Here is a 27,916-nt window from a genome sequence, read left to right as displayed (position 1 = left end):
GTCACTTTTTGCACGCTAAAATATCGGCGCTCCTCCGTCGGCCCCTCGTACTAGACCCCTTCGCCGGCTCCCGACGTGCGCGAACCAGAGCTAGCAGTCCGCTGCTGACGTGACGAGTGCTATATGACGTAACGAGCGCGGATTCGGGGGCCGAGCCACGATGGGAACTGTAAAGTGCGCTAGGCGCGGAAGCGGGCATTTTTAAAAGTTGTATCGTAAATTATCGGGTCGCTTTTGAGACGTTGTGCGTGGCATGAACGCTTGTTGGCCTGTACTCTACACAATGCGACATTTTATAGACAACCTCAAACTACCTTTTAGGGTCCCTTTAATGATCCCCAGGTGGTCGAAATTGGTCCGGAGAGACCCACTACGGCATCTCTTCTTCTTTCCCTCCCACCTTCCTAATTTCCAGCACGTCGTGGTTCACGTGTCCACCTAAATACGGAGAGAGAGAGAGAAACGTACTGAAACATTTGCTGCGCAAACGCGTACGTCTCGCCGGTAATAGTGAGTCGCAAGCACCCGGCCTGATACTCACCTCAGGCTCCAGAAGCCGACCTCTCTGCGTTCCTGCCCGAAACCACGGGCCGCAGGGCCTGTCCTGAGTCCATCTCGCTCTTCCTGGGAGGACGATCTGCTTTCCGCCGACCAGATGAGCAGGAGCCCACACTAGTCATTCGGTGAGATGGAGCCCAAAGAGCTCCTGGTCATTTAGGAGCCCTGACAGGGTGCAACTGATTTTTTATTTTTACTTATTTAAAAAAAAATTCTAAGACTCCTCCACTTCCTCGCGGTTCAGTATCGCCGACACCGCGACCGCGATGACAATGACGATCGCCGCTGCGATGCAGCAAACCGCAACCCAGAAGAAGGGGGACGCGACTAAATCAGACCCCTGAATGCTTTCCTTTGCTGCACCCTCAGCTTGCGTTGTGGTGACCTTTGAGGTCGGGGCCCTGGTAGTCGTGGCTTTCGTGGTGGCAGCCTTTGTTGTTGTAACAGGCCGAGGGTAGTAGAACACTGGAACCACATTAGTTCTGGACTTAAGCCCATCAGTGTTAACTACTCGAGCTCCCACGAAAGCCTGGCAGTTAAATTCGCCATCTTGCCGTAGCGAGGAGAAGGTGGTGGGAAGTGACAGAGTGACGTTGTGCTGGTCACCAGGTGGTTTTGGATCCAGGTTGCCTTCAGCAACATTGGCTTCCGTGATCTCAACTTGGTTTTCAAAGTCATAAGTTAGGTCCATGCTTTCTTTTGCGGCTCGAATTTCCAGAGCGGAAGCTGCGCAAAAGTAAAGCCATTGAAAGGGAATCAGGGCTCCATCCTTTGTAAAGTCATCCTAAGCTGTGCCACTTATATGCGCTGATATTCTTTAGTTTCCCTCGCCAATTCATGTGACCGTTTTGGCTGCATATATTGCGCGACGGAACGTTAAAAGGTGTCATTCTTGGTAAGAATGCCGCGAGCGTCTGGCTGACCATCTGTACAATCAAGTAGTCGTGATGGGTCGAAACGCGAGTTAACTTTTTCGAGAATAGTTAGCCTAACAAGAGTTACATACGTATGTCGATGAAAGATACTGTGCTTTAACAGCGTGCCGAACACCGAATTATGTGTTTTTTTATTTCTATAAAGGGATGAGCTAAGGCTTATAATTGTCGCATGTTGAAACAACTCATTCTGAGAAGCACGCAATGATCGTCAATACCGACCTCGTACACGCTCGCACCTTTTCTAACGATAAGTCTGTTCTGATGAGTGCAAACAGTTGCGAAGTTATAATTATTTCAGCTGTGCTATGCTAGCAGTTTCTCACACTCTGTCTGTCATAGTCTAAAGGTTCAATTGAATTCAATTTACGTACTTTGCAACTTGTGCGTGTGCAATTCCCAGGGAACCGTTTCGTTAACTCTGGATGTTCCTTGCCCTTTTCTTTCAAGAAAGGATTGATGTAAAAACTTTCTGCGAACTTAATAATAATAAATACCTGCAGTAATATTGTGAAGCTGTCGGGGCCAGTTGCTGTCTGTCTTCGTTATAATGCCGAAAACACAAGGCACAGTACATTAAGAGCATTTCCACCCATTAACTGCACACATATGCGCCTATTTGCTATGGCAGCTGACTAGCTCAGTGGGAGCTTGTCTTTATTCGTAAATTACACGTGACATTTATGGATTCACTGGGATATTAAATTTAAAGTGTGTAGGTTTATATGAGCCAGATGGTTCTCTGAGTGGCCCAAAAGGCAGCCACCCGTTGTAATTGCTTTTTAAATGTTCTAACGCTCTCCACAGCACTACTGGATAACACTACTATGAAGACAGTGGATAGCAATAGTGCGGATAAAGTGATGTGTGTATGTTAGCCTCAGTTATGTAAAATGCACCATTAGGTATTTACAATGGCATTTAGAGAACATGTTTTCCCGCGCCTAGAAATCCTCATAATCATGCCACACTTGTGGGATGAAACACGATTTTATGGAGCAATCATGAATGCTGCGGCAACTCAGCGCGAACAGCGCCATTGTAAAAAAAGAAAAAAATTTAGAAATGCTTCGCTTCCTCTTTCATCTGCTGCCGTCACGCCTTCGATGAGACTGTCTCATAAATCGTTGCCAACTTGCGCAAATTTTCATCCATCAATACTGCACCTAATAAGAGGATTAAACGCCTGTAAGCCCCGAACACTTAACAAAACTCGTCTTTTCTTTAGTGCTTACCCTTTCCAGACTTTATATGAGCTCCTGGCCACGTCCAAGTTAGCTGCACCAGGCAACTGTTTCTCTTTCCCGGGCGTACGTCCTTCACAGCGAAGTCCAGGATTTTTCCTGGAGGCACTTGCTTTATCGTAATGTCTTTCGTGACGTTCAAATGACCACAGGAAGCCGCTCTCTGGAAATCTTCCATAGTCTCCGCTGTTGGGCTGGGGGGGTCTTCGGGGAACTCAACAATTTCAAACATTTCGAGTGGGTACTCGTACTGAAATTCGGGAAAATCGGACTCCGGATCCCAGCTGGTTCCCGCGTCTGCTCCTGCGTGATTCGCAGTTGGAAAAGGGGCATAAGAAGAATGAGGAGGAGAAATCAGGCGAGCAGTGAGTTCGCAAGCTCATTACAAAAATTATAAGGACGCTTACGCTACTCCCTTTATGCGAAATCTAAGCGGAGCTCTGTAGGCTAATTTGAGGTGAAACTGTACACAGAGCTTGCGTATTATGGTAACTTCTGTATCGTAGCAGGTTTTACAAGTGCGCTTACTTATTTGAGCCGTGCATGATGCAAAAACGTAATCGCCTGCGTCGAAATCGGCGAGCCGAAACCCGTGAACACCGCTTTTTCCCTGACGGGCGGCAGTGTCGCCACCTGTTTCTGCTGCCACCCTCCGATGCTTTCGGAGAGTCACGAAAGCAGACGATACGAGCTGAATTAGATATAGTCACTTCACAGAAAAAGATATCAAGTAATATTTTTTCTGTTCCCCGCTCTCGGCGCAGGCGATTACGTTTTTGCATCATGCACGGCTCAACTAAGTATCGTTGTCAAATTTGCTACGATGCAAAAGTTACCATAATACGCAAACTCTGTGTGCAATTCAACCGCAAACGAGTCAGTCGTTGAGGCGGGGAAATTTTTGAAAGTCTTCAATAAAAAAATAGACTATACTGTACAGAGGTAAAGAAAGTGAAAGAGATGTGTATATGTGTTCAGTTACAAAGCTATCTTTCTTTTCCACACACACTCTTGATGTAACACTCCTCTTTGATTTCCATGAAGGTAAGTGGGAGAAATGTATGGAAACACGTTCAGCCTGCTGCACCGATGCCGGATTCATAAGCAAACGGTTTATACACCAGGAAGACAACGAGTGGCGGCTGATGCCCAGTCTGTCGCACGCTGCACACCTGCACAGCACCGCCGCCAGCGGAGAGGAGCAGGGCGCTACTGCCAGGGGAAAGCGCGTGTGTGCGCGTTCCGCTGCAGGCAGACCATCTCCCCTTCCTTAGATCCCCGATCTCGGCCCATGCAGTGGCCATGGACAACGGCGCGCACCACTCTGCCGCCATCTATGAGAGTGCGGCGATAGCTTCGTTCGCTCGATATGGCCGGTATCGAAGGAAATGGACTCGAACTCTACTAGCGGTCTTTCTCTCCCCTTGATATCCTTTTGCGCTCGGTTGCACCTCTGATGGCGTCGCGGCTCAGCCCGCAAACGGTCGCTTCAGCCGCGCTCTAATAAGTGTCGAATTACAACAAGCAGAGATTGGGCTGCTGGACCGTAGTCCTTTATACGAAATATGATAACAGGAAACTGCAGCACCGTGTGCAGCACCACTGCAACCCCGCACCGCTACCACCCGTGGTAATGTGCACACGCAGATGGCTCCGACCAGTTATAGGGGCAGAGCAGATCCATGCGCACCTGCCCTCTTTGGACCATCTGCGCATCCGCATGCGCGCAGCTTGCACAGAATTGGCAATATAGGCTGCGTTTTTCTTCGAGTTTACAGGCACACACAAAAGTTTCCCTAATATAGAAATCACGTTTGGCAGTGGCGAGCAACGGACGCACGCGCCTTGCATATCATTTTTTCGCACTTTTTTCAGGACACATCATCCGCTGTCAGGTTGCTCCAACAACCAAGCGCTGCTTCTACCGTCAGCGGTAATCGGCAACGCCCCCCGCACTCGACAGTAGCAGTGTCGAGCGACGGCACCACCCTTGCACGGCTTGCACTTCCTTTCGCGCTTTTTCCGGGTTGGTGGATTCTTGCTTCCTGCGTTAGCTTCTGCGTATCGACTCTGCTGCTGACAAACTTTAAGTAAAGTGGTTTCTGTACGAAATTGTTCTCGATGAGACATACAGATTAAGAAGTTTGCGCTGCTTGCAAGAGAGCAACTGACACTCCTGAGAGCCTAATCACATGTAAAGAATGTCAGTACTCATAACATGTAGAAGGCTGTTCAGAAATTCCTCAGTCGGACATGCCAGTCAGTCATGGTTCTCACAGAGCATTCCACTGTCCAACGGGCAAAACAGGTTCATCTCGCAGTGGAAAAATGTCACCCGCAGCCAAGGTTCCTGCTTGTTGCATTGACTCTGCATTCCTTCAGCTGTCAAAAACTAAACAGTTTAATATTACTGATAGAAAAATTTGATAACATTGAGCAGTCCGTTCAGACAATGTCTGGCCACTTTTATGAAATCATGAAACGTCTGGATAATGAAGACAAGGAAATCGCGCACCTGCTAAAAAAAATAGCACAGGTTGAGAAAGCGCGTTACGATGAACAACTCTCTCAGCTCACCCTTGATTTGGACAAGCTGGAGTATCGAAACAGAAAAAAGTACATACAAATTCATGGTGTTTCTGAAACTGAGCATCAGAATCACCTAGGCACAGTTAACGATGTGGCTAAACAAATAATGATGCCGATATTAGTAAAATGAGCGATATTGAGGCATGCTACCGGCTTCCGGCAAACGCGAACAATATCAGCCATTATTGTGCGCGTCCAGCGACCAGCTAAACGAAACCAATGACTTCGAAACAAGAAAGATTTCGTAGAGATGGGTCAACGCGTGTACCTGTGTGAAAACTTTACCCAAAGAACAAAATCCTTTTCATGTTTGTTTGGTGCTAAAGGTGCTTGTCCGCCGAAGGAAAGGTGACACGGCTCAATTATACATATTTAAGTTTTCATTTAATTTCTCAATCAGTCAGGAAAAATTCGAGATCACTGCGGTAACCACCTTTGGATTAATGCGAGAGCATTGATGCCTCCTTGGCACTCGTCGCCTCTTTGCTTCATTATTTTCTTTGCCCCTCTGGGCACTGACGGCTTAGACATACGCCCACACAACGCGCAGTTAAGCAGTACGGCCTCAGCGCGCGAACACAGCATCGGCACGCGGCAACGGCGAGAGAGTGACTGGCGTACAAGCGATGCGCCGAAGCGGAATGGGCTGTATGCTAATTTCAAGTTTTTTTTTTTTGGTGCGCCGTCGCTCTCTGTTTCTCACATGATCGTGACGTCACTTCAGCAAACCGCCAAGGGTGTAGGAGCGACGGGCTTCATTACTCATTACTTTCATTACTCTTTAACTAATTGACTGCGTTTCGGTTAACTGCGCAGTTTCCCTCGTTTCATCTGAGTATTCATTTCGTGTGTTCTATTTTGCGCCACTCTTGCCCCGGCCCTGCCTACATTTTCGAAATTTTTGGGTCTAATTAAGTATTCAGCCGATTTCAAAAATTTTTGTTCGTGCAGCATCCTCACATCATCTCTTTCGATTACAACCCCTCCTTTAGCGCTTCCTCCTTTGAGTTCCCACAAATGCTGCGGACACGAAATTTTCAAGATTGCCTAGTAAAGCTTTCGCTATAATATGCGCTATGAATTATCTATCTTGTAAACAGCTTTGGTTTTGTAGCGAAAGCTACACTACGCTAGTCGGAGCGATTTCGCCCGTATTGGCCATCTGCTCCTACTGCGCAAGCGCGAATTTCGAAGCAGGTGTGCCGCGCGTGACGTCACTGCTGCGCCGCCGCTACGACCGCCGCCGACTCCGCCGCCTCGCGCCCTCACCCGAAGCTCGTTGACGCCAAGAGTAGCTATGCGCACAGCCGTCGGTTGCAAGCTATGTTAGAAGAGAAGGCTTGCTCGTTGCGGCAACTTTCGATACGTATAATAGGCATAGCAGAGTTAAGCCACAGCAAATTCTTCTTTTGATGCAGTTATGATTCAGAGACTTGGCTGATTGACAGCGATAATATGTTGTGTAGGGTTTAATGTCACCTAGGCAGCTAAGGCCATCATGCGCCAAGCACGAGGTATACAAGTTTACTGCAGAATTGTGTAAAAAATGTGAAAAGTCATCACTGGTGTAAATGGCCTAAAGTGTCGGTTTTACTACCTAGTGATGCCAAACAAAAGACTTTTTTTTAAACGGACATTAGTGAAAGCTCTACACAATTGTCGGGTAACCTCTGCAGCCATCCTTGCCTGCGCAAGGATGTCGAGGCTCCCAACAAACCGATTAAAACTAGACCTCTGCCGCCTTCTCAGGAATGAGAAATTGGCTGAGGTGTGGTTAAAAAATTGTTATAAAATGACTACTACAAAATGACTGCAATTTCTTTAAGAGTTGGTGGCAAACAGCGCAACGACGCGGACAGAGTGGAAGAAAATACAGGACAAGCGCTGACTCACAACTGAAATTTATTTACGGAAAGCAGTACATTTTATAGAAAAAGTGGCCTACTTATCAGCTAGTACATCGACAAACCCAAGTTTCTACGTGGCATCGAGGAATGCAACCTCATTGTCTTATAATGAAATAGATGGCTTACTGACACATAACCTTGTTTTTTTCTTCATGGGATATGCTTCCATAATCTCACGTGTTAATCGGGACGGGTGTTTGTAGAGGATATCACAGTGAGGCAATGAAGGAAAACAAAATTGGCAGTCTCGAACATGGTCAACTAGATGATTAGATTTGTTAGCTTCAAGATTTTTTGCATGTTCTTTCAAACGTGTATTGATGCAACGCCCCGTCTGCTCGGTACACTCCTCAAGAACACAGACTGACAAATATAGAGAGGGATACGGTTCTCTAGTCAATTTCCTGCATTCAAATAATTTGAGGCTATTGACAGCTGATAAGGAAGGACGTTTTGTGGTCCTTCCGAAAACAATGTTTTCTTTGAAAGCGATGGAGGCTGTGCAGAAAAACTTCGTCCCGGTTTCGACAAAACCAGGAAAAGTAAAAGCCAGAGCTCTGCGCTTGCTGGAGGGTATGAACCTGGACCGGCTTAAAGCAAGTGTCAATAAGGCTAAAGGACTTAGTTTAAAGATTTTTTTCTCAGCGAAGTCGCACAAAGATGGCATGCCATTTCGGGCTATTGTAACCGAGAGGAGCACTTGGCAATATGAAATTTCAGGGTATCTACAGAAATTCTTGGCTACTTTGGCTATTAAGGACCCATTCATAGTTCGCAATTCTAAACGTGTGGTAGATTTTCTGCGACATGAAAACCCAGGCTTATGTACAGTTTTCAGTATTGACGTGGTCGATCTGTTCTATTCCCTCCCTCACAATGAATTGATGAACGCGGTTTCAAAGTGTGTAACAATTGACAATGATGAAGAACAGTTTATTAGAGGGTGTGGCATTTCTGTGGCTAGCTTTCTTGAGCTGCTGTCTTTTTATTTAAAGTCAATGTTCGTTGAATAGGACAGTAAACTGTATACCCAAAAAGCGGGTGTTTGCATTGGATCTAGGGTGGCACCAGTGATTACCGATATATTTTTGTCCTTTGTTGATCGTGGTATCCAGGAAAATCTTTCGGGAATGGCGTCACGCATCTTTCGTTACGTCGATGACTTCTTGATTTTTGTAGGATAAACTAACTTTTCAAGGCGCATGACTGATGTACTAAATGTATTTAAAGAAAATGCTTTAGGTCTAGAGTTCACCACTGAGGTCACGGTCGGTAGTAAGCTACAATTTTTAGATCTGAGTTTGAAGGTTGCGACGGGGCACGTCTGTTGGGAATATCGTCCAAGGATGGGAAAACCGCTGTTAAATTATAAATCGCATCAATCCAAAACAGTTAAAACAGGAATTGTGGTCTCATCTCTTTTGTCCTCATTATCAAAATCTTGTATCCATATGGCAACCAACAGCTTCAACGAACAAATTAAAAGGTTGAAGGAAGCTGGATACCCGGATGGTGTTGTGTTATTGGGCTGTAACAAGGTAGCCAAAAAGCTTAGGAATCCATCCTTGGTCCCTAGTCCGGGAAAACAGAAGGAAATGAAAAAGTTTGCCATCCTCCCATACGTACACCGCATGTCACATAATCTTACAAATGTGGCAAAGAGGAATGGCGTAGGGGTGGTTTTTTCAGCACCCAAGAAACTTAAAAGGGTTTGTGCTGTTTTGGAAAGAAAGAATGAGCAACGAAAAGAATCTGAAACAACTTGTGGGGTTAAGCATGAAACATTGTATGTGCCATGCGCAGAAGAGGTTGTGTACAAAATCCCAATGTCATGCGGACATATATATATCGGGCAGACGGGGCGTTGCATCAATACACGTTTGAAAGAACATGCAAATAATCTTGAAGCTAACAAATCTAATCATCTAGTTGACCATGTTCGAGACTGCCAATTTTGTTTTCCTTCATTGCTTTACTGTGATATCCTCTACAAACACCCGTCCCGATTAACACGTGAGATTATGGAAGCATATCACATGAAGAAAAAAACAAGGTTATGTGTCAGTAAGCCATCTATTTCATTATACGACAGTGAGGTTGCATTCCTCGATGCCACGTAGAAACTTGGGTTTGTCGATGTACTAGCTGATAAGTTGGCCACTTTTTCTATAAAATGTACTGCTTTCCTTAAATAAATTTCAGTTGTGAGTCAGCGCTTGTCCTGTATTTTCTTCCACTCTGTCCGCGTCGTTGCGCTGTTTGCCACCAATATGTACCACCAACTCGCCCGTTTGGCTATTTTTCTGTTCTTTAAGAGGCCTGCTCTCTTTAAAAACTTAAAAACCCAAGTGTAATGTGGGATGGAATGGTGTGTTCGTTGTAAAAACTGCAAAATGTTTTTTTTTTCCCCAGTGTTACGAGTTTTCAGTATGAAAATAGACATGGTTTATTGTTAGCTCATCTTTGCATAATGCGCATTGGGGCTTCTCTTGTTTTGTCAATAGGAAGTTGCGTGTCAGGTGTGTATGTGCTCAAAGAATACGACAGATAATCACTTCCTTGAAATGTTCTTGGCGGGTGCAGGACTTTTATTCTCCTAAAACTGGTTTTAAAAAGTGTATTTTGTTGTCTGCTTCATTGTCCCATGCGGACTGCCGTTTTTCCTTATTTCACAATGTGCCAATTTCATGCAATCTTTAAATAGAATAATTACTTTTTCAATTCGCTTGCCACGAGCCTTCGCAGCGCAGAGGTCTGCTCTCTCGTTTCCCCTAATTCCAGTATCACTCGGCACTCGGAAAAGTTTTACATTTTTCCTTGAGCTACGACTTCTGTTATGTTGTTGTGTATGCTGTCACCGAGCATGGGAGTAGTTGCATTTCCAGAATGTAGAGCTGTAAATAAGCTGAGGGAGTGTGTGTAAATAATACTGCCCTTGAGGTTCTCATCTGATATTTTTCTTACGGCTAGGCATAAAACATGACGCTAAGCTGTAAAAATATTCCTGCACTGTGGAAGTCTGAATGTTTCCGTTTCATGTCCACGCGCTGCTGCGCTTCCTACGTAGGCATCCGTTTTTGAACCATATGTAAAAAAGTCCGTGAAACCATTGTATTTTTCCTCGAGTGCTAGAAATTCTTGCAGTAGATGTTGTTGCGGAGTATATCATTTGTGAAACGGCGTAAGGGTGAAATCGCATATCACAGGAAAATTGTACCATGAAGGCAGTGGATCTCGTCTATGTGCAACGCTAGGTAACATATCTAGTACGCCGAGATTGTGGCACGTCTCTTCAAAACGCAAGAATAGCGGTATGGTAGTTTGTGGTTTGTTGTAAAAGAGCGCTCTAAATGGGTACTTTGTAACCATTTCGTAATATGTTTTGGTAGGGAACGGATTTTTAGAATGTATCAACATAAAGACAACATAAAGACTGTTTATGGGGGACGTCCTGCATGCGCCAGTGGAAAGACGCAAACCCAAATTATGCTCTGGATCTAGTCGTTTCAAGTAGGACGGCCTTGCTTAACCATACGCTATGCAGCTATAGTCTAAGCAGGATCGTGCCACAGAGCGATAAATTTGTAGAACGCATACCCGATCGGAGCCCCAGTGTTTGCGTGCGAGGACTTTCAGAGTGTTCAAATACTCTGACGCTTTCTTTTTCAGCGCATTTATGTGAGGCAAGAAACTAAGTATTTTTGTAGAAAATTACGCCTAGGAATTTATGTTCATTTTTTACAAGTAGTTCAGTATTGTTTAGGTCTAATGTGGGATCAGTTTGTAGGCCCCGTTTTAGAGAGAAAAGTAAGACCACTGATTTCTGTCGAGAAAAATGGGGGCCATTTCTTTCTGCCCATGTTGCCAGTTTATTTATTGTAAGCTGTATTTGTCTTTCGCGTGTAGATATGTTGGATGATGTGCATGCAATCTGAAGATCGTCAACATAGACAGAATACATAAAGGACATCGGGACTATTTTCCTAATAGAATTCATTTTTACTACGAAAAGTATAGTACTTAAAATACATCCTTGAGGTACTCTATTCTCCTGTAGAAAATTCTTTGAAAGGGTTGAACCTAGGCGCACATGGAATGAAAGGTTGGATAAGATGTCTTCTCAGCAATTCAACATTCTGCCTCGGATGCCAAGCTCGGCAAGCTCTTGGAGAATTCCGAACCTCCAGGTTGTGTCATATGCCTTTACTAAGTAAAAAATACATCAAGTCAGCGTTGTTTGTCTATAAAAGCATTTCTGAAATATGTTCTAGACGAACCAAGTGAAATTTAGTGGAGCATTTCCTTTTAAAACCACAGTGGTTGATTTTAGGAGCTTCACAAGAATGAATGACAAATGCTAATCTGATTTTCACATCACTTTCAAAAGCTTTGCGAGGCAACTGGTAAGAGCTATGTGTCTATAACTGCTGGGGGAGGTTGCTTCTTTCCCAGGTTTAAGAAATGGTACAATATGAGCTTTTTCCCGGCTACGGGTAGTTTCCCTGATACCCAAAACTTGTTAAAAAATCTAAGTGTCTCTACGGCTGACTAAGAAAGATGGGCCAGCATTTCATAGTGTATGTGACCGGGTCCAGGAGCGGTTTTTTTGCCGGCAGATAGTAAGTACTCTATTGATTTCCGGGAGGGTAAATAATGTATTCTATTGTTCAATAGCACCTCCACTTGTTGGGAGTCTGTTTTTCGGCCATGTTTTTGTATTTTAGAAATGATTGGGTGTAATGTGACGAGCTAGAAACTGCAGCAAAGTGCTCCCCTAATATATCTGCCTGTTCCCCTATAATTGTTTGCATACCAGGTTTTGTCAAAAGCGGAATTGTGTACGGTGCGAAGCTGCCATTCAATTTCCTTACCTGTTCCCACAATTTTTTAAAAAGTGATTTGACTATTTATGGACGACCCATACTCTGCCATGATGTTTACTCGGCACTGCGACGGCCGTACCGAGCTTTAGCTCTTGCCTTTCTAATATTTACTAGGTTTTCGTGTGTGGGGTTCCGGCGAAAAATACCCCAAGCTCTATTCTGTCGTTTTCTTGCATCCTTGCAGTCTTATGTGCAACAAACTACGATTTTTCCATATCGATTCCCGAAGACTTAGGAATAGCCAATTGTGCGGCAGCTACGATACAATCAGTGAACTTTTGATTTATATCATCAATGGCAATGTCTTCAAAAACTTTTTTCTAAACTGGCGTCTGATCTGAAAATTTGCCAGTCAGCTAAAGCGAGCTTCCCGCGGTGCGGTTTTGTCGGCGTGGTTTCATGTGCTGATGTTACTGATTTTTATGGGGAGGTGATCGCTACCATATGAGTTGTCTATGGCATCCTATTTAAAATTGTTAAAAACAGATGAACTAAAAGCCAAATCTAAACAGCTTATTTTCCGGGACGCTGGAGAGCAGTATGTAGTTTTATCAGAGCTCAGCAAACAAATACAATTTTGTCCGCAAAGTTTCGAGACTTAGTCCATTAAAAAAATGCGTTTAATATTGAAATCATTTGTGCTGTACTACTTCGATATAGTATCCCTTGCAGTCGATACACAACTTCCAATGCTTCTTGAGGTATTGGAAACAGTTTGAAATCGCTTCTTTGGCAGGGCTCTCAGTTCCTTTGTTGTGGCGTTTTGAATGGCTCCCCATCCAGCGACCTTTTAGGGCTCCTTCACACGTGAAAATGGGTAAAAATCGCATTTTTGTGGCGTTTTGAATGGCTCCCCATCCAGCGACCTTTTAGGGCTCCTTCACACGTGAAAATGGGAAAAAATCGCATCAGGAGAGGTCAGGAAGAGTATGGCGCATGGGGAAGTACAGTAATGCGGCGTTTGGCGAGAAATTTTGCCACGATGAGAGCAGCGTGCGGCTTTGCGTTATCGCGGAGAAGACTCCATTGTCCAGATGCCCATAACTCAGGGCGACGGCGTCGCAGCTCAGGTGAAAATGTCCAAATTAAATTCTTTATAGTCCAAGCTCAAAACGTTTCTCCGCCCATTAGCTGTAGCTGCTGGCACCAATAGCTGTTGGACCATCAGCTACTTGGACCGGTTACTGCATGCTGATAGCAGGGACATTTATTTGGATAAAGCATACGTGTAATATGTCCATAGATTTCTAACCTTTCTCACAAGTAACAAAATATTTTTAAAAGGTGCTTAATGATAATAAGCACACTCAAAAAATTCAGGAACATACTGAAATGAGTCACCATGCAGAACCATTCAGATCTGCCTATAGTGAGAACACGCAGCTTTAATCGTAGCAAGCGCCAACAGCACAACAACAGAGCACAGTAATACACATAACCTATGTGAGAAACACATACTCACGTTAATACAAACTGTTATTATATGAGGTCATACTATATACTCCCTCATAGAGAGCATCCGACAGGTGTTAGTGGGGACCAGTTAGTTTTCTCACTAAACTTTAGCTCTATTTTTGCAATTTCTAGCAGAAAAACTCTAATAGATTAAGGTTAAAAATTTTGTTAATTGAGGTATACCATTACAACATAAACAACAAAAAGTTGTCAATCGAACAACAAAAAGCTCTCTGTAGGAGCCAGTAGACGCCACTTCAGAACCAGAAGCTTCCAGCAGGGACTAGAAGGGGCTCCTTAATTACAGGGACCATTTAAACGAGCAGCAAACCAGAAGGCTTCCTTCTCGGACCAGTATACAGCACAAAACCAGAAGGCTTCCTTCTGGGACCAGTAGACCCCAGAACAAAACCAGAATGCATTCCTTCTGGGACCCGTAGATTCAAGCAAAAAACCAGTTGGTACCCTATCGGTACCATTTCAAACAGCGGCAAATCAGAAGGCTTCCTTCTGAAACCAGATGAAACCATTCGTTATTAGCAGAATCCCATTAACAAATTTTCACATTGAAGTGCATCACGCACGTGTTGGATCACGCGGATATAAATCTCCTGATTCACCGTCGACACTTGTAGGACGAACTCGTGGTGTATGGCACCTCTGACATCGAAAAAAATCTCAGCATCGTCTTTGGTTTGGTCTTCTGTCGCCGCACCTTTCTCGACGCCGGAGAGCTTGTAAACCGCCATTCGGCGCTCTACCTCTTTGTTGTAGGATCTTATTGAAAACACCATATTTCGTCTTCAGAAATGATGCTGTCGGCGAATGCAGCATCTTTCTCTGCCGTGGAGAGGAAATAAGCGCTTAGTCATGCCCGCGTGTCCTTCTGGTCCTGTGTGTGGCAGTGTGGCACAACTCTGGCATTCAGCTTTCGTTTCCTCACGTTCTCACACACAATATGGTGCCATGTTGTCTTACTAATGCTGAGCATCTGATATCATGCGGTCATCTTGCACTATTTCCCTGATCCGAGCCACGTTGTTTTCATTCCGTGAGGTTGAGTGGCGCCCCTGCCTTGTGTCGTCTTCCACCGACTTTCTCCACGAAAGGAACCTTTTGTGCCACTCGAAAACTCGCGCCCGCGATAATGTTTCGTTGCCGTAAGCATCACGAAGCAGCTCATACATCTGTGTGGCTGTTTTGCCAAGCTTCACACAGAATTTTGTTTACACTCTGTTCGAGGTGTACATCCATCTCTCCACATTCACTCACAGTATAATGCGCAGACGACTAGTGACAACGTAATTTTCTACGCGTTGTGCCCACTAGCGGCTGCCATATCAATTACCATAAATAGCTCAGGTTGGCCTGAAAAATGGCGCTACACATACGCGCCAACGTTTGTTTTGGGGAATCATTTCTAGAGAAGAAAATGAATCAATCTCGGAACTTTACGGCCAATCGTTGTATTGCTGCTGAGAATAATTTCCTCTATAATTTGACCTCTACTATCTGTTTTTTCACTTCCCCATAAAGAAGAATGCCCGTTAAAATCCCCAACTAACAGATAAGGCTCTGGTAGTTGTGCTAAAAGTTTTCTGAATCTATGTGGGTAACTTTCAGGTTTGGCTCTAAGTATGAAGAACACACTGAGAGTGTTTTATAAGTGAGCAGAGTGGCTACCCCTCAAGATAGCCTTGTTTGCATGCTCTTCGTCATGGCGGAATATAAATATTTTAGTACCTTTGTATTGTGTTGACCTAGGTTAGTTTTCTGCAAGCACAGGGCCATTTGAGAGAATGAAGATAAGATATCCTTTTTGTCGCTGAAATTTTTTTTATTGTCCTCTGCAATTCCAGTGTATTATGGATTCCATCTTCTGGGTTTAGAAACTACATTTAGGTTGGCCCCTGGATTTGGGTCTTTTCTGTTTTTTTCGATCCAGTGAGTTCTGCCGTACGTGTGACGTCGACGGTACGGAGCTATCCTGGCTCGTGTCCATCACCTCCTCATTGTGCTGGATGATTGTGCAGACTGCACGTGGGTCTTTGTGGGAGACCTCACCTCCTGGGCAGAGGCCTTGAGGCCCGCTGCCTCGAGAGGCAGCACGACCTGCTTTGGAGGTTGTGGAGTAGTGTTAATAATTTGCCATTTTTATACGTGTTCTCGCCTCTGAAGGAAACGTCCTCTTTAGTTTTCAAAGTAATAACTTATTTTTCCGTCTTTCACGATGGGCAAGGCCTGGAGTAGGCTGGGTGCTCGCCTTCACAGTTGGGGCAGCGGAATGCTGCTTCGCAGTTTCCGGCGGTGTGTTCTTTCGAAGCGCCCTTTCCGCAGGTTTTTCGTCCTCGGCAACTCAGAGAACCATGTCCATATCTTTGGCAATTGAAACAACGTCTGGAGTTGGGAATGTATGACCTAACTGTAATCTCTGTGTAGCTCACTTCAATGAAGTTTGGGAGTATGCAAGAAGTGAAAGTAAGTGTAAGGTGTTTCATAGAGATTTCTTTGTCATCAATTCTTATTTTGATTCTTTGGACTTTTGTTACATGTTGATCGTCGAGGCCTTTCAGCATTTCCACTTCGGTGAGACCCACAAAATCAATTTCCGAGGTCACACAGCGAACTGTGTTTAATGACCTGTTTGGTGTGACAGAGACTTTAATATCGTCAAATGACAGAATCTTGGAAAGTTTCGGAACTAGAGATTTTTCACGGATCTCAAGGAGCAAGTCTCCACGAGCTAGCTAGTTTGGTCACATTGTAACCGGGGCGCAAGGCTTGTTTCAGGCATCTCGCAGCTATGAATGGGGATATTTTCTTTGCTGGTTTTTCAGGATCATGAATGCGGGCCACGTGATATTTCGTAAAGGCTTCATTGGTTTTTGAAAAAATTGTTTGGTTGCAACGTTACGCCCTCTCTTGATTGGGCGACCATTTCGTGAAGGGGACAGAGCCATGGAATACGTGTGTTGTTCGGCCGTGGTGCCAGCCGCCCACCATGGAGGCCAACAAAGGGACGGGACAGGAACTAGCAAGCAAGACCTGTTCACGCCAGCTGTAGACCTCAACTATAACCAAATATGGCGAAACCGAGGCTAGTTCATCACACAAGGTTAACCCTAGCCGCCAGGAAAAAAGGGTAAACCAAGATGGAGACGGGAGAGATGTGAGAAAGAAGATAGGAAGTAAAAGATGGAGAGGACAGGAAAGGGCTACTGCCGATTTCCCCCGGTCGGGTCAGGCCGGAGGTGCCGTCTACAGGCAGCTGGGACCAAAGTGGTGTGTTGCCTCCGCCGAGGGGCATAAAGGTCCGAACGCTCGCCATCGGCTCAACCACCATGATCCCCTTTTCTCCGGACACGGTGATGCCACGCACGGCTAGGCGCGGGTGCTCCAGTCCGTGGTGATGCACATTTCACCATCATCCCCCTGCGGGGATGTCCCTGCGGATGCTCGGGAACCCATGGTGTCACCACTCACCAACGCCTGCAAGCTGCAGACACCCCCTGCGGGGAGATTGACTGCGATAGCTTCGAGTTGCCCTCGTTTTCAACAATTTCTTGAAATCGGAAAGCCTCTCGTGGAGGTCGCGTATGCATGCTTGTTGGAGCCCGGTTTGTGAAATTTTTCTCTAATTGTGTTACTTTCGGGACGATGTTGAAATTCTGTCAGTTATATCAGGAAACGCTTTAATGTCTGTTGTTTACAGGCAAATTGAGCTCATTTATTGAGACGATGGAATCTTATTTAAGTCTTGCAACTAGGAATAATTTATGATGTCATCATTGGTGGTGACTTCAACAGGTTATGTGCAGCGGTGAGCTGTGCATATTTCGATGTTTTACTCAAATGTTTTTGTGTTACAAATATACTTTCGAATCGAACCCGGAAAAAAAATTCCGGAAGGCACTTTGATTACATAAAGTGCGGTGAGGCGAAATCCCTTAGCCCGGTGTTGGTGCTCGTTCGACTGATGTGCGGTTAAGATGTTAGTTAGGTTCTTGCATTTGGTCGCATTCTGAGACTCCATTGAAGCAAGCGCTAGGAAGGAGGTCGCGCGGCGCTCGACTTGCTTGACAGCTGCGAGGCGTCTGGCGCGATGCGCGCGTCGGTGGCGCCACCTCGTGCATCCGCAGTGAACTACCAGTGCGTGTGATCGAAGGGCGGACGGACGGGTGCAGCATGAGCCGCGCCATTAAAGGCTTTCGCCTTAAAAGCCCCGCCTTTAAAACATGCATTCATATATTCTTAAATGACATCAACTCCTCACTCATTCACTCAGGAGTTGCATGCTGGGACATGATTGATCATACGGGTATTTGTTTTGCAAGAAGAAAGTTCCGAAGCGTTACCTTCGTGAGAAAGTTGTATTCCAAAATGCAACAGCAGGTTTTCTACAAAGATTTTGTTCGAATGCTCTTGGTGCTGACTGGTCAGAAATATATAAATAATGTTGTGTGGAGAGCTCTTATGAGTCATTTCTTGGAAAGTTCACTCTTATCAATAAAATGCATTTTTCTCCAAAGTTAAACAGGGTATCTGAGACAAATCCAAGCCATGGAGATCGCGTAAATTGTACAAGCATATGGAAGAAAAGCACGCCTTTTGTCAGCTATTTATTCACACCAGAGATGTTCTTGTTTTTCAGTGCTTCAAGAAGTATAGGAATAAATCGAATTCAGACATGACACGCTAAGGACAGATATTACTTTCAATCTGTATCGAATCAGCCTGATAAACGTAGCGTAATCTTCGGTCACTCGACTCTGCCGTCTCGCTGTTTAGAAGCCCCCGTAAGAAAACTAACAGTGGCATAGAATATTGAAATAATCATCTGGCTGAAGACTTTGACAAATTTTTTACCTATTCATCGAGTTCCTCACCCCATTTATCTCGCCTAGGCATTGATAGATGGCCTCCTCCTTTTATTCTAGAACCTGTTGCTTTGCATGAAATTTTCTCAAAGTTTAGAGACTTGAACAGCTGCTCGTGTGATGCGGAAAATATCCAGATACGTTCAGTTAAGCTCGTCATCGACAATGTAGCTGCGCCATCAGAACGCATTTATAACTGGTGTATTGAAACCACCCCCTCCCCTTCGAAAATACAGGTTGCTAGAGTAGGAGTATATATAAAAACAGGTGATAAAGAGAATTTTGGGATCTATCGACTAATAAGTAGTTTCCTATCTTATCAAAAATATTAGAGATTATTCCTAATCGAGTTTAAAGCTTTTTAAATAAACACAGTATAATCTCCGACTGTCAATAGGGCTACAACAAAAACCGTTCAACAAAAACTTGCTGTTACACACGTTAAGAAATATATATTATAAACAACATTGAAAATAGGAAACCTGTCTTGCGAATTTCTTTTTAGGTTACAGCAAAGCATTTCACTGCATAAATCATAGCATCTTGTTTCAACAGCTTGGTTCTTGTGGAATAAGAGCAAAAGCATTACTTGTAATAAACCTTATTTGGCAATTAAAAAACAATTTCTATACAAATGAATATAAGTCAGTTCCGAGAATAGTCTCCAGCGGGGTTCCACAAAGGAGTATCCTGTGACCGTCGCTATTTAATCGGTACATTAAAGATGAAACAATTGTGGCTACCAATTCTCGGTTCATAGTTTGCGCTGATGCTACCAGTTTGTTTTTATCTGGCGATACTAATAACAATTCAATAAGCAGCGCGAACATGCTCTTGTAGAAAATACAGATATGGTGCTGTAAAAAATCTCTCTGTAAATACTAGTTCATCCAAAAACAAAAAAAGTGAAGTGAGCTCAAACTACTATTTTATAACAATGAACAGGTTGAAATATTAAGGTTATTTAGGCTGCTTGGCGTAATATTCACCAAAACGATGTTGTGGCATGACCACATTACCAATGTAGCTTGAAAAGCCTCCAGAGCCATTGGATTTATGACGTGTTTCATAAGTTGTCTTTAGCAGAAGGCAAAACATGCTTTATTAGGCATTATTTCGTTTGCATTTGAACTACTGCCTATTACTTCAAGGCACCGCTACACACATCAAGATGTGAAAACAAGCTGTTGAAAGACGAGCTCTCAGATTTGTTAATGACCTGCCAAATAGACACTCCACTAAAGATTTGTTTTCCAGGAATAAGCTGATCATCGTTGAAAATATTCATGTTTATAGACACCGGCACAACATTAATATAGAACAGCTATAATGCACAGGCAATATATTGGACTTAGCCAATATTCAGCTATTGCATTGTAACTTCTCGACTCGTTTACAATCTACACTGGCTGTTAGCGCTCACGAAAACACACCACGGGTATAACTTATTAATAATACTAACTGATGCAAAAATAAGCAGAGAGCATTAGCTGCACTAACCTCCTCGCATTATTTATCCTCGAAACTCAACGTGTGGTATGCACGAAACATGCACCATGAAGGCACACGATGAGCTTCTACCGCACGAGGCGGATTTATGGTTGCTTGACAGCGGAACTCACGTCTGGTCCGTCAAGGCAACTGTTTGGTCCAAGACCTTTTTCCCAAGCGTCTCACCCCAGAAGAGCCGAGCATCAGGCCGGGGGAAACCTTCTACCCTTTAGAAACTCGGTGGGCCCCCGGCGGCACTGGTGATCAATCCCGGCACCTGCCGAATGCGAGGTGGGTGCGCTACCTCAAGATCATGCTAAATGTTTTAGAAGCGTGGTTTCAGATGCCATTATTGTTGCTGTTTTGATGTGTCTTCTTTTCCTGAGCGAACAGCTTTCTGTTGCTTACGATCAAGTCAACTTTGCCTGTTTATTTTTTGTTTACTTATTTATTTGAAATTTTGACAGAAGTGATAAAAGTGATAGAAGACACGCTTTCCAAGAAGTGGAAAGCGTGTCTTCTTCTTATGCGGTCAGCATAATGCACACCTGAATTGCATTTGCAGGACATAACTAAAGAAAGGAATTGGGAAATTGAACTTCTTCGTGCTTTCTTCGTTCAGAAAACTTTGGTGGGAACCTCTACGCAATGTGCAGTGAAGGAACGGGGAAAGTTTCTTCTTGGATTTTCTTCGACCTAAAGGCGCTCAGTTGCATTCGGAGAAGATTTGCGGTACGTGTTTCATGAAAGTGGAGCTGATGGCAAGTTCATGAATGCCATAGCACCTGCGCCAGATTGGGTATGTGAGGGGCGCTGCAGGTACGTAAGCAAGTAGGCACGAATGCAACGAAATAATTGTTGCAGGTACGTAAGAATTTACACCCTAATGCGACACATGGTTTATATCAGCGAAGCCGCTGTGGAGGGTAAAATAATAAGTTATACCACGTGGGTTTTTTTAACACGCCGGCACACCGCACAGTACACAGGCCTTTTCGCATTTTGCCTCCTTCGAAATGCCGCCGCTTCGGCAGAGGTTCGATTTCGCCATCATGGGATCAGTAGCCGAACACAGAAACCTCTTAGCCTCTGCGGTGCATTCAACCGCCCGAAGTCATCGAACTCAAATTACCTGTTAAAAACTTGTGCCTTCAAAAAAATTTCAGGAGCTCCATTAGTAACAGCCCATTTGGCAGTTGGCGATATCGCGGTATTATTCCACTTTGATTTTTACATGTGCACAGGTGCGTCATCGCAACCCAGGCACCCCCGGCAACTGCGCACACACCTACTACGTATGCGAAATGCGACAGGTGAAATATGCGCCGCTGACAGGATGCATAATCGTCAGTGTTACTGCGAATCAAGAATTGTGATTGAAAAGATTCCTTTTAATCAAATTCATTTATAAAATAGCGAAGATCAAACACGCCTCGACACTGGTCACGTTTGGACACCGCTGCCATTCTGCACGCTTACTAACGAAGACATGACCATGATAACGAGGCGAATTTAATCCAAATCTATTTCGAATGTTCCCGCCACTCGACATTAGCTCAATCAGCGACACTCCCCTGCTATTAATGTAACCAGCCTTTTGTCAAAGCGGGGAATAAGGACTCAATATATTTGAAAGAAAAGCGGCGTTACATTACACCAGCCTTGTAGTCCCAATTTCCTCCACACATTTGCATTCTAGCGTCAGAAGTGTCGGTGTTCACTCGGAATTGTAGTGTGCCTGCATCGTAGCACTTCTCCATTGCCTTTAATCATAAGTGTTTACTTTACTTATAATTAGTGCGGCTGGAGGTTCTGGGATTGCCTGCGAGGTAAATGGGCCGAGTACATGGAAACTCACCCATCGTATCTTGAAGCATCGACGTGGTAATGGAGGAATCCGAGTCACTGAACGGGTAGTCCAGGCGAGTGGCATTCTGGTTAGAGACCTCCACCTTGACGGGGTATATTCCCTTGCCTATGAAGTCGATGAAGTATTCGCTGTACACGCCATCATTTTCCTGAACATCGGGGTCTGGGAAAAAAGATCAGGAAAGGCACATGATGATAGAAAGCGAGAGAGGGGAAGGAAGAAGGATGCAAAGAAAGGGAGACATGGGAAGGAAGAAGGATGGAAAGAAAGCGATAGAGCGGCAAAAGGATGAAAAGGTAGTTAATGGAAGGAAGAAGGATGGAAAGGGATAGAGAGAGTGGAAGGAAGAAGGATGGGAAGAAAGCGAGACATGGGAAGGAAGAAGGATGGAAAGAAAGCGACAGGGCGGCAAGAAAAAGAATGAAAAGGTAGTTAGACAGTGGAAGGAAGAAGGATGGAAAGGGATAGAGAGAACGGAAGGAAGAAGGATGGAAAGAAAGAGAGACAGTGGGAAGGAAGATGGGTAGAGTGAAAGGGAGAGAGTTGAAGAAAAAAGACAGAAAACAAGAAGGAAAGGAAAAAAGAAGAAGAAAGGCAGGAAGTAGCCAACACAGGAAATACTTAACACGCGTAGTAGTGTGTTTTTGATGGGTCAGGTGATTCACTGACTTTGGTTATGTGAAACGTCCGCATCATACGTGCCGCCAGTTTTCCAGAATCAAGAATTAATACACAATTAACAGAAACTTTGGACATAGAAGAAATTTGATACTCTGACATCCACTTTATTCGCACTTTTTAGTGTTTTTGTAGTAAGATATTCCCCTAGAAGTCTTGATTTAGGGTAGGTTGAGGTGTTTGGTAAACCGTTCAAATTGCTTGTGTGGCTCATCACAAACAAGGGACAAAAAAAGAGTCTGGAGAACGTCCGAGCACAACCTTTGTTTTATAGTGTTAGACAGAGGAAGAGGGTCGAATGTTCATTACCGTACCTAGCAACGGCTCTTACCAAGTCCGTCGTCATGAAGTGCGATCGTTATCGCCTGCGGATTCTTCTCCGGGCGGTGAACTGTGGCGAGGACGACGGCGTCCAGAACCACCTTCTTGCCCTTTTTGATCTCGGCTAAGATGACCGACTCGTCGAACTTGTTCACGTGCTGGCGCATCCCCCTACAGGACACTTCTAACATCTGTTCGTCTTTTGTTCTGGGTTCGGACTCCACCCGGACGCTGACCTTCACTGGGGTCGAGGTGGGACTCGTCATATGAAGTGTCCAGGTTCCAACCTTGTAGGCAGGAAAAAAGTGTCAGTGAGCCTTTGTAATGCTCAGCCACTAGACAGCCGCCATTCAGTGCATTCAGAAAGCAGCTACGCGCTTGCACCAGCACTTGCAAGGTAACTGCGCGCACTAGCAGAAGTGGTGCAACGGCAAGCAGAACGCTAAAGGTTGCATACTTGACCCAAAATTGATCTAATGAACTACAGACACCAAATTGCGTGTTTTCTTCTGGGAAACGATGCCTTATACATCAGAATACCTAAATTACCGGGTGGTATTTGTCCAAGTACTTTACAATTGGATTTTTCTCTCATATTGTTTCGGTTTCGGTTTCATTGACCGAGCGAAGCCTGCGACTTCAAGTTGATGTTTTAGTCTCCTTATCCACTAAAACTAAAACACAGAAAAACTAATAATATAATCACAGATATGTAGTTTTAACTCACTCTAACATTTATTCCGGCATGTTCCAATACCTGGAATTACGAAAAATAACCTGTCAACAATTACATAGCCGTTTTTTTAGGCCTTATGTGACCTAAGCACCAACCACACGTTACAATCATAGTTCCGCTGATTAATCGGAAACCTAAACAGAAACAATGTCAAGAAGAAATTAAATTATAAATCATTTACTGCTCGTACACGAATACCATAGGGTGCTCCATGTGCACGCATGTATAACGCGTGGTTTGAAAGAAGAAATCACGCAAGCCACAGATTGGTGTCTGTAGTACTAAAAGACTGCTTTTTTTATTTTCAAACTGGGCAGTGCAAGACGGTAGTATAATCTGGTACTGCAAAATACTTCATGCTTTAACCTATTTCCAAACTCAAATAAGGGTCGAATAAAAACAGCAATTTCTTTGTAAAATGGGTTCCGGGAGAATAAATTATATGGTAATTTTTCCCCTCGAGATATTTTTCTGCCTAGAGAGCTCTTTTTCACGGACATTTCATCCGGGGACCTTTTTTCCGGGGAGCTTATCTTGCATATTAAGCGCTCACCTTGACAGACTTAACGAAGAAAACGCCGCATTAGCGCCACGTGCAAATACCATACAAAGAAAACTAGACGTCGAAATGGAAAATAAAAAATGCGAACACTGCCATCGGAAACCGCAATGGCTGACTGAGCCAAGCGGATGGGGCCTGCACTTAGGTGGGCAGCCAACGTAAAATAGGTCAAGCATGCTTGGACAGGGACAGCTATCACAGGTGGCAGCACAGAAGCCAGGAGGCTACGGAGAGGAAGGGAACAAGCTGCATCTCAGGAAAGAGGTGGCAGTCATAGTCAACAGCTGGACAGAAAGAATGCCCCTCAGTGATAACCCGGGCAAGAAACCTGATGATGGGAGGTAGAGAGGTTACCCAGGTGCCTACCCTTAGTGGCTCAAACATGAAGACGTGGTCAGGATATAGAGGGTACTTCGCGTTAAGGTTTACGCAATTTTTCAGATATAGTCTACTTGAGTTAGAAGAGCTATATCTCCACACAGGATTGTGGGCGGTATATTACTTATAATAAAGCTAAGACGTGCTAACTTGCAACATGGTTAACTAATGTTGAATAACTATTACTAATAACTCCAAGAAAACCAATTATTACTGTTAGGATTCTTAATTAATGAGACGCGTGCAGCCAGCTGTAACATCCACTTAAGTTTTTAGAATTTCAAGAAAGCGGTTACCGTTGGCGCTGTGACGCAGCAAATTTTGGCTACATCGCGTCGAAATACATGCGCTTCTGATAAGCTTGCAGGCAAAGGAACGTTTACAGTTGAGGTAACTCGTCTAAATAGACAAAAGTTTGTTGAGACAAAGCGATGAGGTTTTCTGCATTTTCGGAATTATAAAAACTGATATGGATATTACTTACGCTTGGGTACATGCCTTTTTCTAATAAAGGAGCCCCACAGCAATAGTTTGCAAGTTAACTATTGAATATTAGTTAATGGGCCTTCTAACTAGCATGTCCTAGCTGTACTTTGAAGTACTATCGCGATAGAAAGAAGCGCGAACAACACTGCGCCTACTCGCACTGCTGTTCGCATTTCTTTTGATCGCATTTCTATCTTAGTGGTAAGAAAGAAAAAAGGTTATCGTCGTCCTAGACTGCATAATGAATGATTCTAGCGTACTTTAAGCTACCATCGAAGTAAGAGCGTGATAAGTAAGTAAGCGCTAATTAAGAGCGGGGCGCCCAAGCTGCGCTCTGTTCGCCTCTCTCTCAATCGCCACTGTACTACGCCCCTGACTATAGTAAATCGACAAATGCGTTCTTCTAACTCATAAAGCCGATTTTTAAAAGTGGTGTAAAGTCTTATGTGAAACACCCTCTATTATAAAGCAGGTAAGAAGAGACAGGCGAGTACCAGTCGCGATCCCCAAAGAAAGGGCAATGAAGGCGGTGCTAACGATGCGAAAAGCAAACTGTCGCAGAATGTGGCAGTTTCCGTGGTAATCGTAGCAGAGGGACTGAACAGTGACGCTGCGCATCTGGTGGAAAGATTAGCTCGAAGAGTTCACGATAAAAAGGCAATAGGACAGCAACGGCTGATTGAGGGGTGGACACTGCATGCTAGGACGGTGCGCAGAGGTTGACTGGGATGGGGCGATTGAAAATCGGGAAGTTAGGAAGTCAAGAATGGATAAACGTTTGCACGTGGAATAAACAACAGCGGTGTGTGTGGAACAGGCTTTGGCAGAATGTTTGCACGAGACGGCATCCACCAGTTGAAGAGTGGGAGAAGGGATCGGCTAGCAGGCCATGCATTAGCATTTTAGGTGCTCTGCGGGTACCCTGGACGTAGGATTAGTCGCAGTTATCTCAAGAAGTCGTGGTTACGCGAAGGAGAAATGGGAGAATAATAAAAATCTAATTGAAACAAGAGAGGGGAAATACTGGCCCTCACCTAGGGCAAAGTAAAGCAGTCGACGGATCGCTGGATGGCATAAATTGGCGGTTCAATTATAGGTGGTCATAAAATTTCTGAAACCGTACAAGCTGCCTGGGTAAAAAGAATGAAATAAAAGAACGGATTCAGGATACCGAGAGAAAATGCTTAGAGGAGAGAAAATGCTTAGAAGAATAGGATTCTGGTAACAGTGGTAAGTACATTATATCAATTATGATCAAGTCACTTATGAGCGACGATAGCGTGATGTCCCCGAACGAAGGAGGAATACAGGACAGCACGCTAGAAAGAAGCTCAGAAGTGTTTACTTTTACCTGAATAAAGGCTGAAGCAAATAATCCTAAATGCAGATACTCAGGGGTGTGCGAAATTATCATCAAACCGAATAAACTCAATTTTAGAAGCAAGGAAACTTCGTTAAAAGCATTTTAAATAGTAAATACGAATAATAAAATTCTGCAAAGCATGTGACAGAGCAAAATCAATTTGATTAATGAAATAAAACGACACAGGATCAACATAAAATTCTTCACACCGATTACAATAGCATAAGTTATATACAGGCTGGCAATACAGACGGTGAAATTAAATATGCAGATATAGATAGAAACTAATAAGATATTCAGATAACTACACAACGGGTCCAGACGGGACAGGCGCTTGAAATAGCTAGGGCGGAATAGAGACCTGTGTATTTAGCCTTCGTGCCCATAAGCCCGGCATACGAGAACATGAACTTGGGAACTCCTGTGAAATAGAGAAATATAAAGAAATCCGTCATGAAATCTTTAGCTAGAAATTTAGGAAGATATTGAAGTTGAAAGTGCATTTGAAGGAATAAGAACATTACCTTTTGAGGTACGCAAATGATTAAGGCAGGTTTGTTCTCAGTCACTGCTGCTGTTTATTATTTATGTGATAAATATGAAAATAAGGCTAGAAGAAAGACATCCAGGTTATAATCTATCGTACAGATTAAGCGCAAGTGTCATAGTGCAGCGGCTCCCCGGTTCATTGTATGCGAACAATACTGTATTATTAGCAGATAGCACCAATGTAATTGAATTACATTCGCAATTATTGCCCGCAAAAAGTAACATAACCGCGTTAAATTTGTCCCGCAAAGATATGGACTTATTTTAAGTTTGCCCTTTCGTTCTCATGCATAAGAGAGCAAACTAAACCGAGCAGAAGCTGCAACGTCTCTCGAAGCAGACATTCCTTGACTTTTGCGCGAAATACCGTCCCAATCCATTATTGCCGCATCCTTTAGGGCCGGCAATTACAACGATGAGGTGACGACAACAAAATAAATGAAACAAGCACCGATGAACACTCGTCACTATCGGTGCGCTCAAGACCCGAGCGGTGAACTCATCTTGCTATCCGAAGCTCTCTCCAGAAGCGTAGCCAGCCGTTATTGTGCCCTTAAGCAACATAACCTTGTGGGTGTGACACTTGGGAGTGCGGCCCTCGCCATAAAGCCTGCCAGACGTCACGTGCTTTCGAAAGGAATGCTGGGAGTGTTTGGCCGACAAAACAGCCAATAGTAACGCTCGGCACTGTGGCGTCGACTGCTGCATTGTCTGCTGCGCATGCGCAAGTGCTCTAAAGCGGCCACCAACTAGCAAGGAGGAGATATGTCATGTCCGGCGTCAGGAAATGCGTGATAACAGTTTCTAAGGTTTTCCATCGTTTATATTTCGGGATTAAGTTTCACAAAGCACTTGCGATAGGTATAAGGGCACAAATCACGTCCGCTAAGATTGCTCTGAGCGGCGGTGGTGAACAACCTTAAGGTTAGCCTACTTTTAAATAAATACCTCCAAAGTAGAAGTTGCGACATTTGCCCATTTCGCTCAGCTGGTAGAGCATCGTTCTCGACATGCGGAGATAATGAGGAACGAGT

At 44.2% G+C, this 27,916-nt stretch overlaps 1 protein-coding gene across 1 annotated transcript in view; it reads right to left on the bottom strand.

The window, feature by feature from the left end:
- Nucleotides 1-727: 727 nt before the first annotated feature.
- The window catches only part of LOC144108105 (calcium-activated chloride channel regulator 1-like), a 28,750-nt gene continuing 1,561 nt past the window's right edge, over nt 728-27,916 (bottom strand). The window contains exons 3-6 of the mRNA XM_077641387.1: nt 22,819-23,095; nt 21,798-21,971; nt 2,729-3,040; nt 728-1,284 (exon numbers count right to left, since the gene is read on the bottom strand). Of these exons, the coding sequence (XP_077497513.1) occupies nt 773-1,284; nt 2,729-3,040; nt 21,798-21,971; nt 22,819-23,095 (1,275 nt within the window). The 3' untranslated portion in view covers nt 728-772. The remainder of the gene's footprint in view (nt 1,285-2,728; nt 3,041-21,797; nt 21,972-22,818; nt 23,096-27,916) is intronic.

This window comes from Amblyomma americanum, chromosome 10 (assembly GCF_052857255.1).
Source record: "Amblyomma americanum isolate KBUSLIRL-KWMA chromosome 10, ASM5285725v1, whole genome shotgun sequence".
Taxonomy (NCBI): Eukaryota; Metazoa; Arthropoda; class Arachnida; order Ixodida; family Ixodidae; genus Amblyomma; species Amblyomma americanum.
The sequence above is the reverse complement of the archived record's forward strand: the minus strand, read 5'-3'. Positions and strand labels throughout refer to the sequence as shown.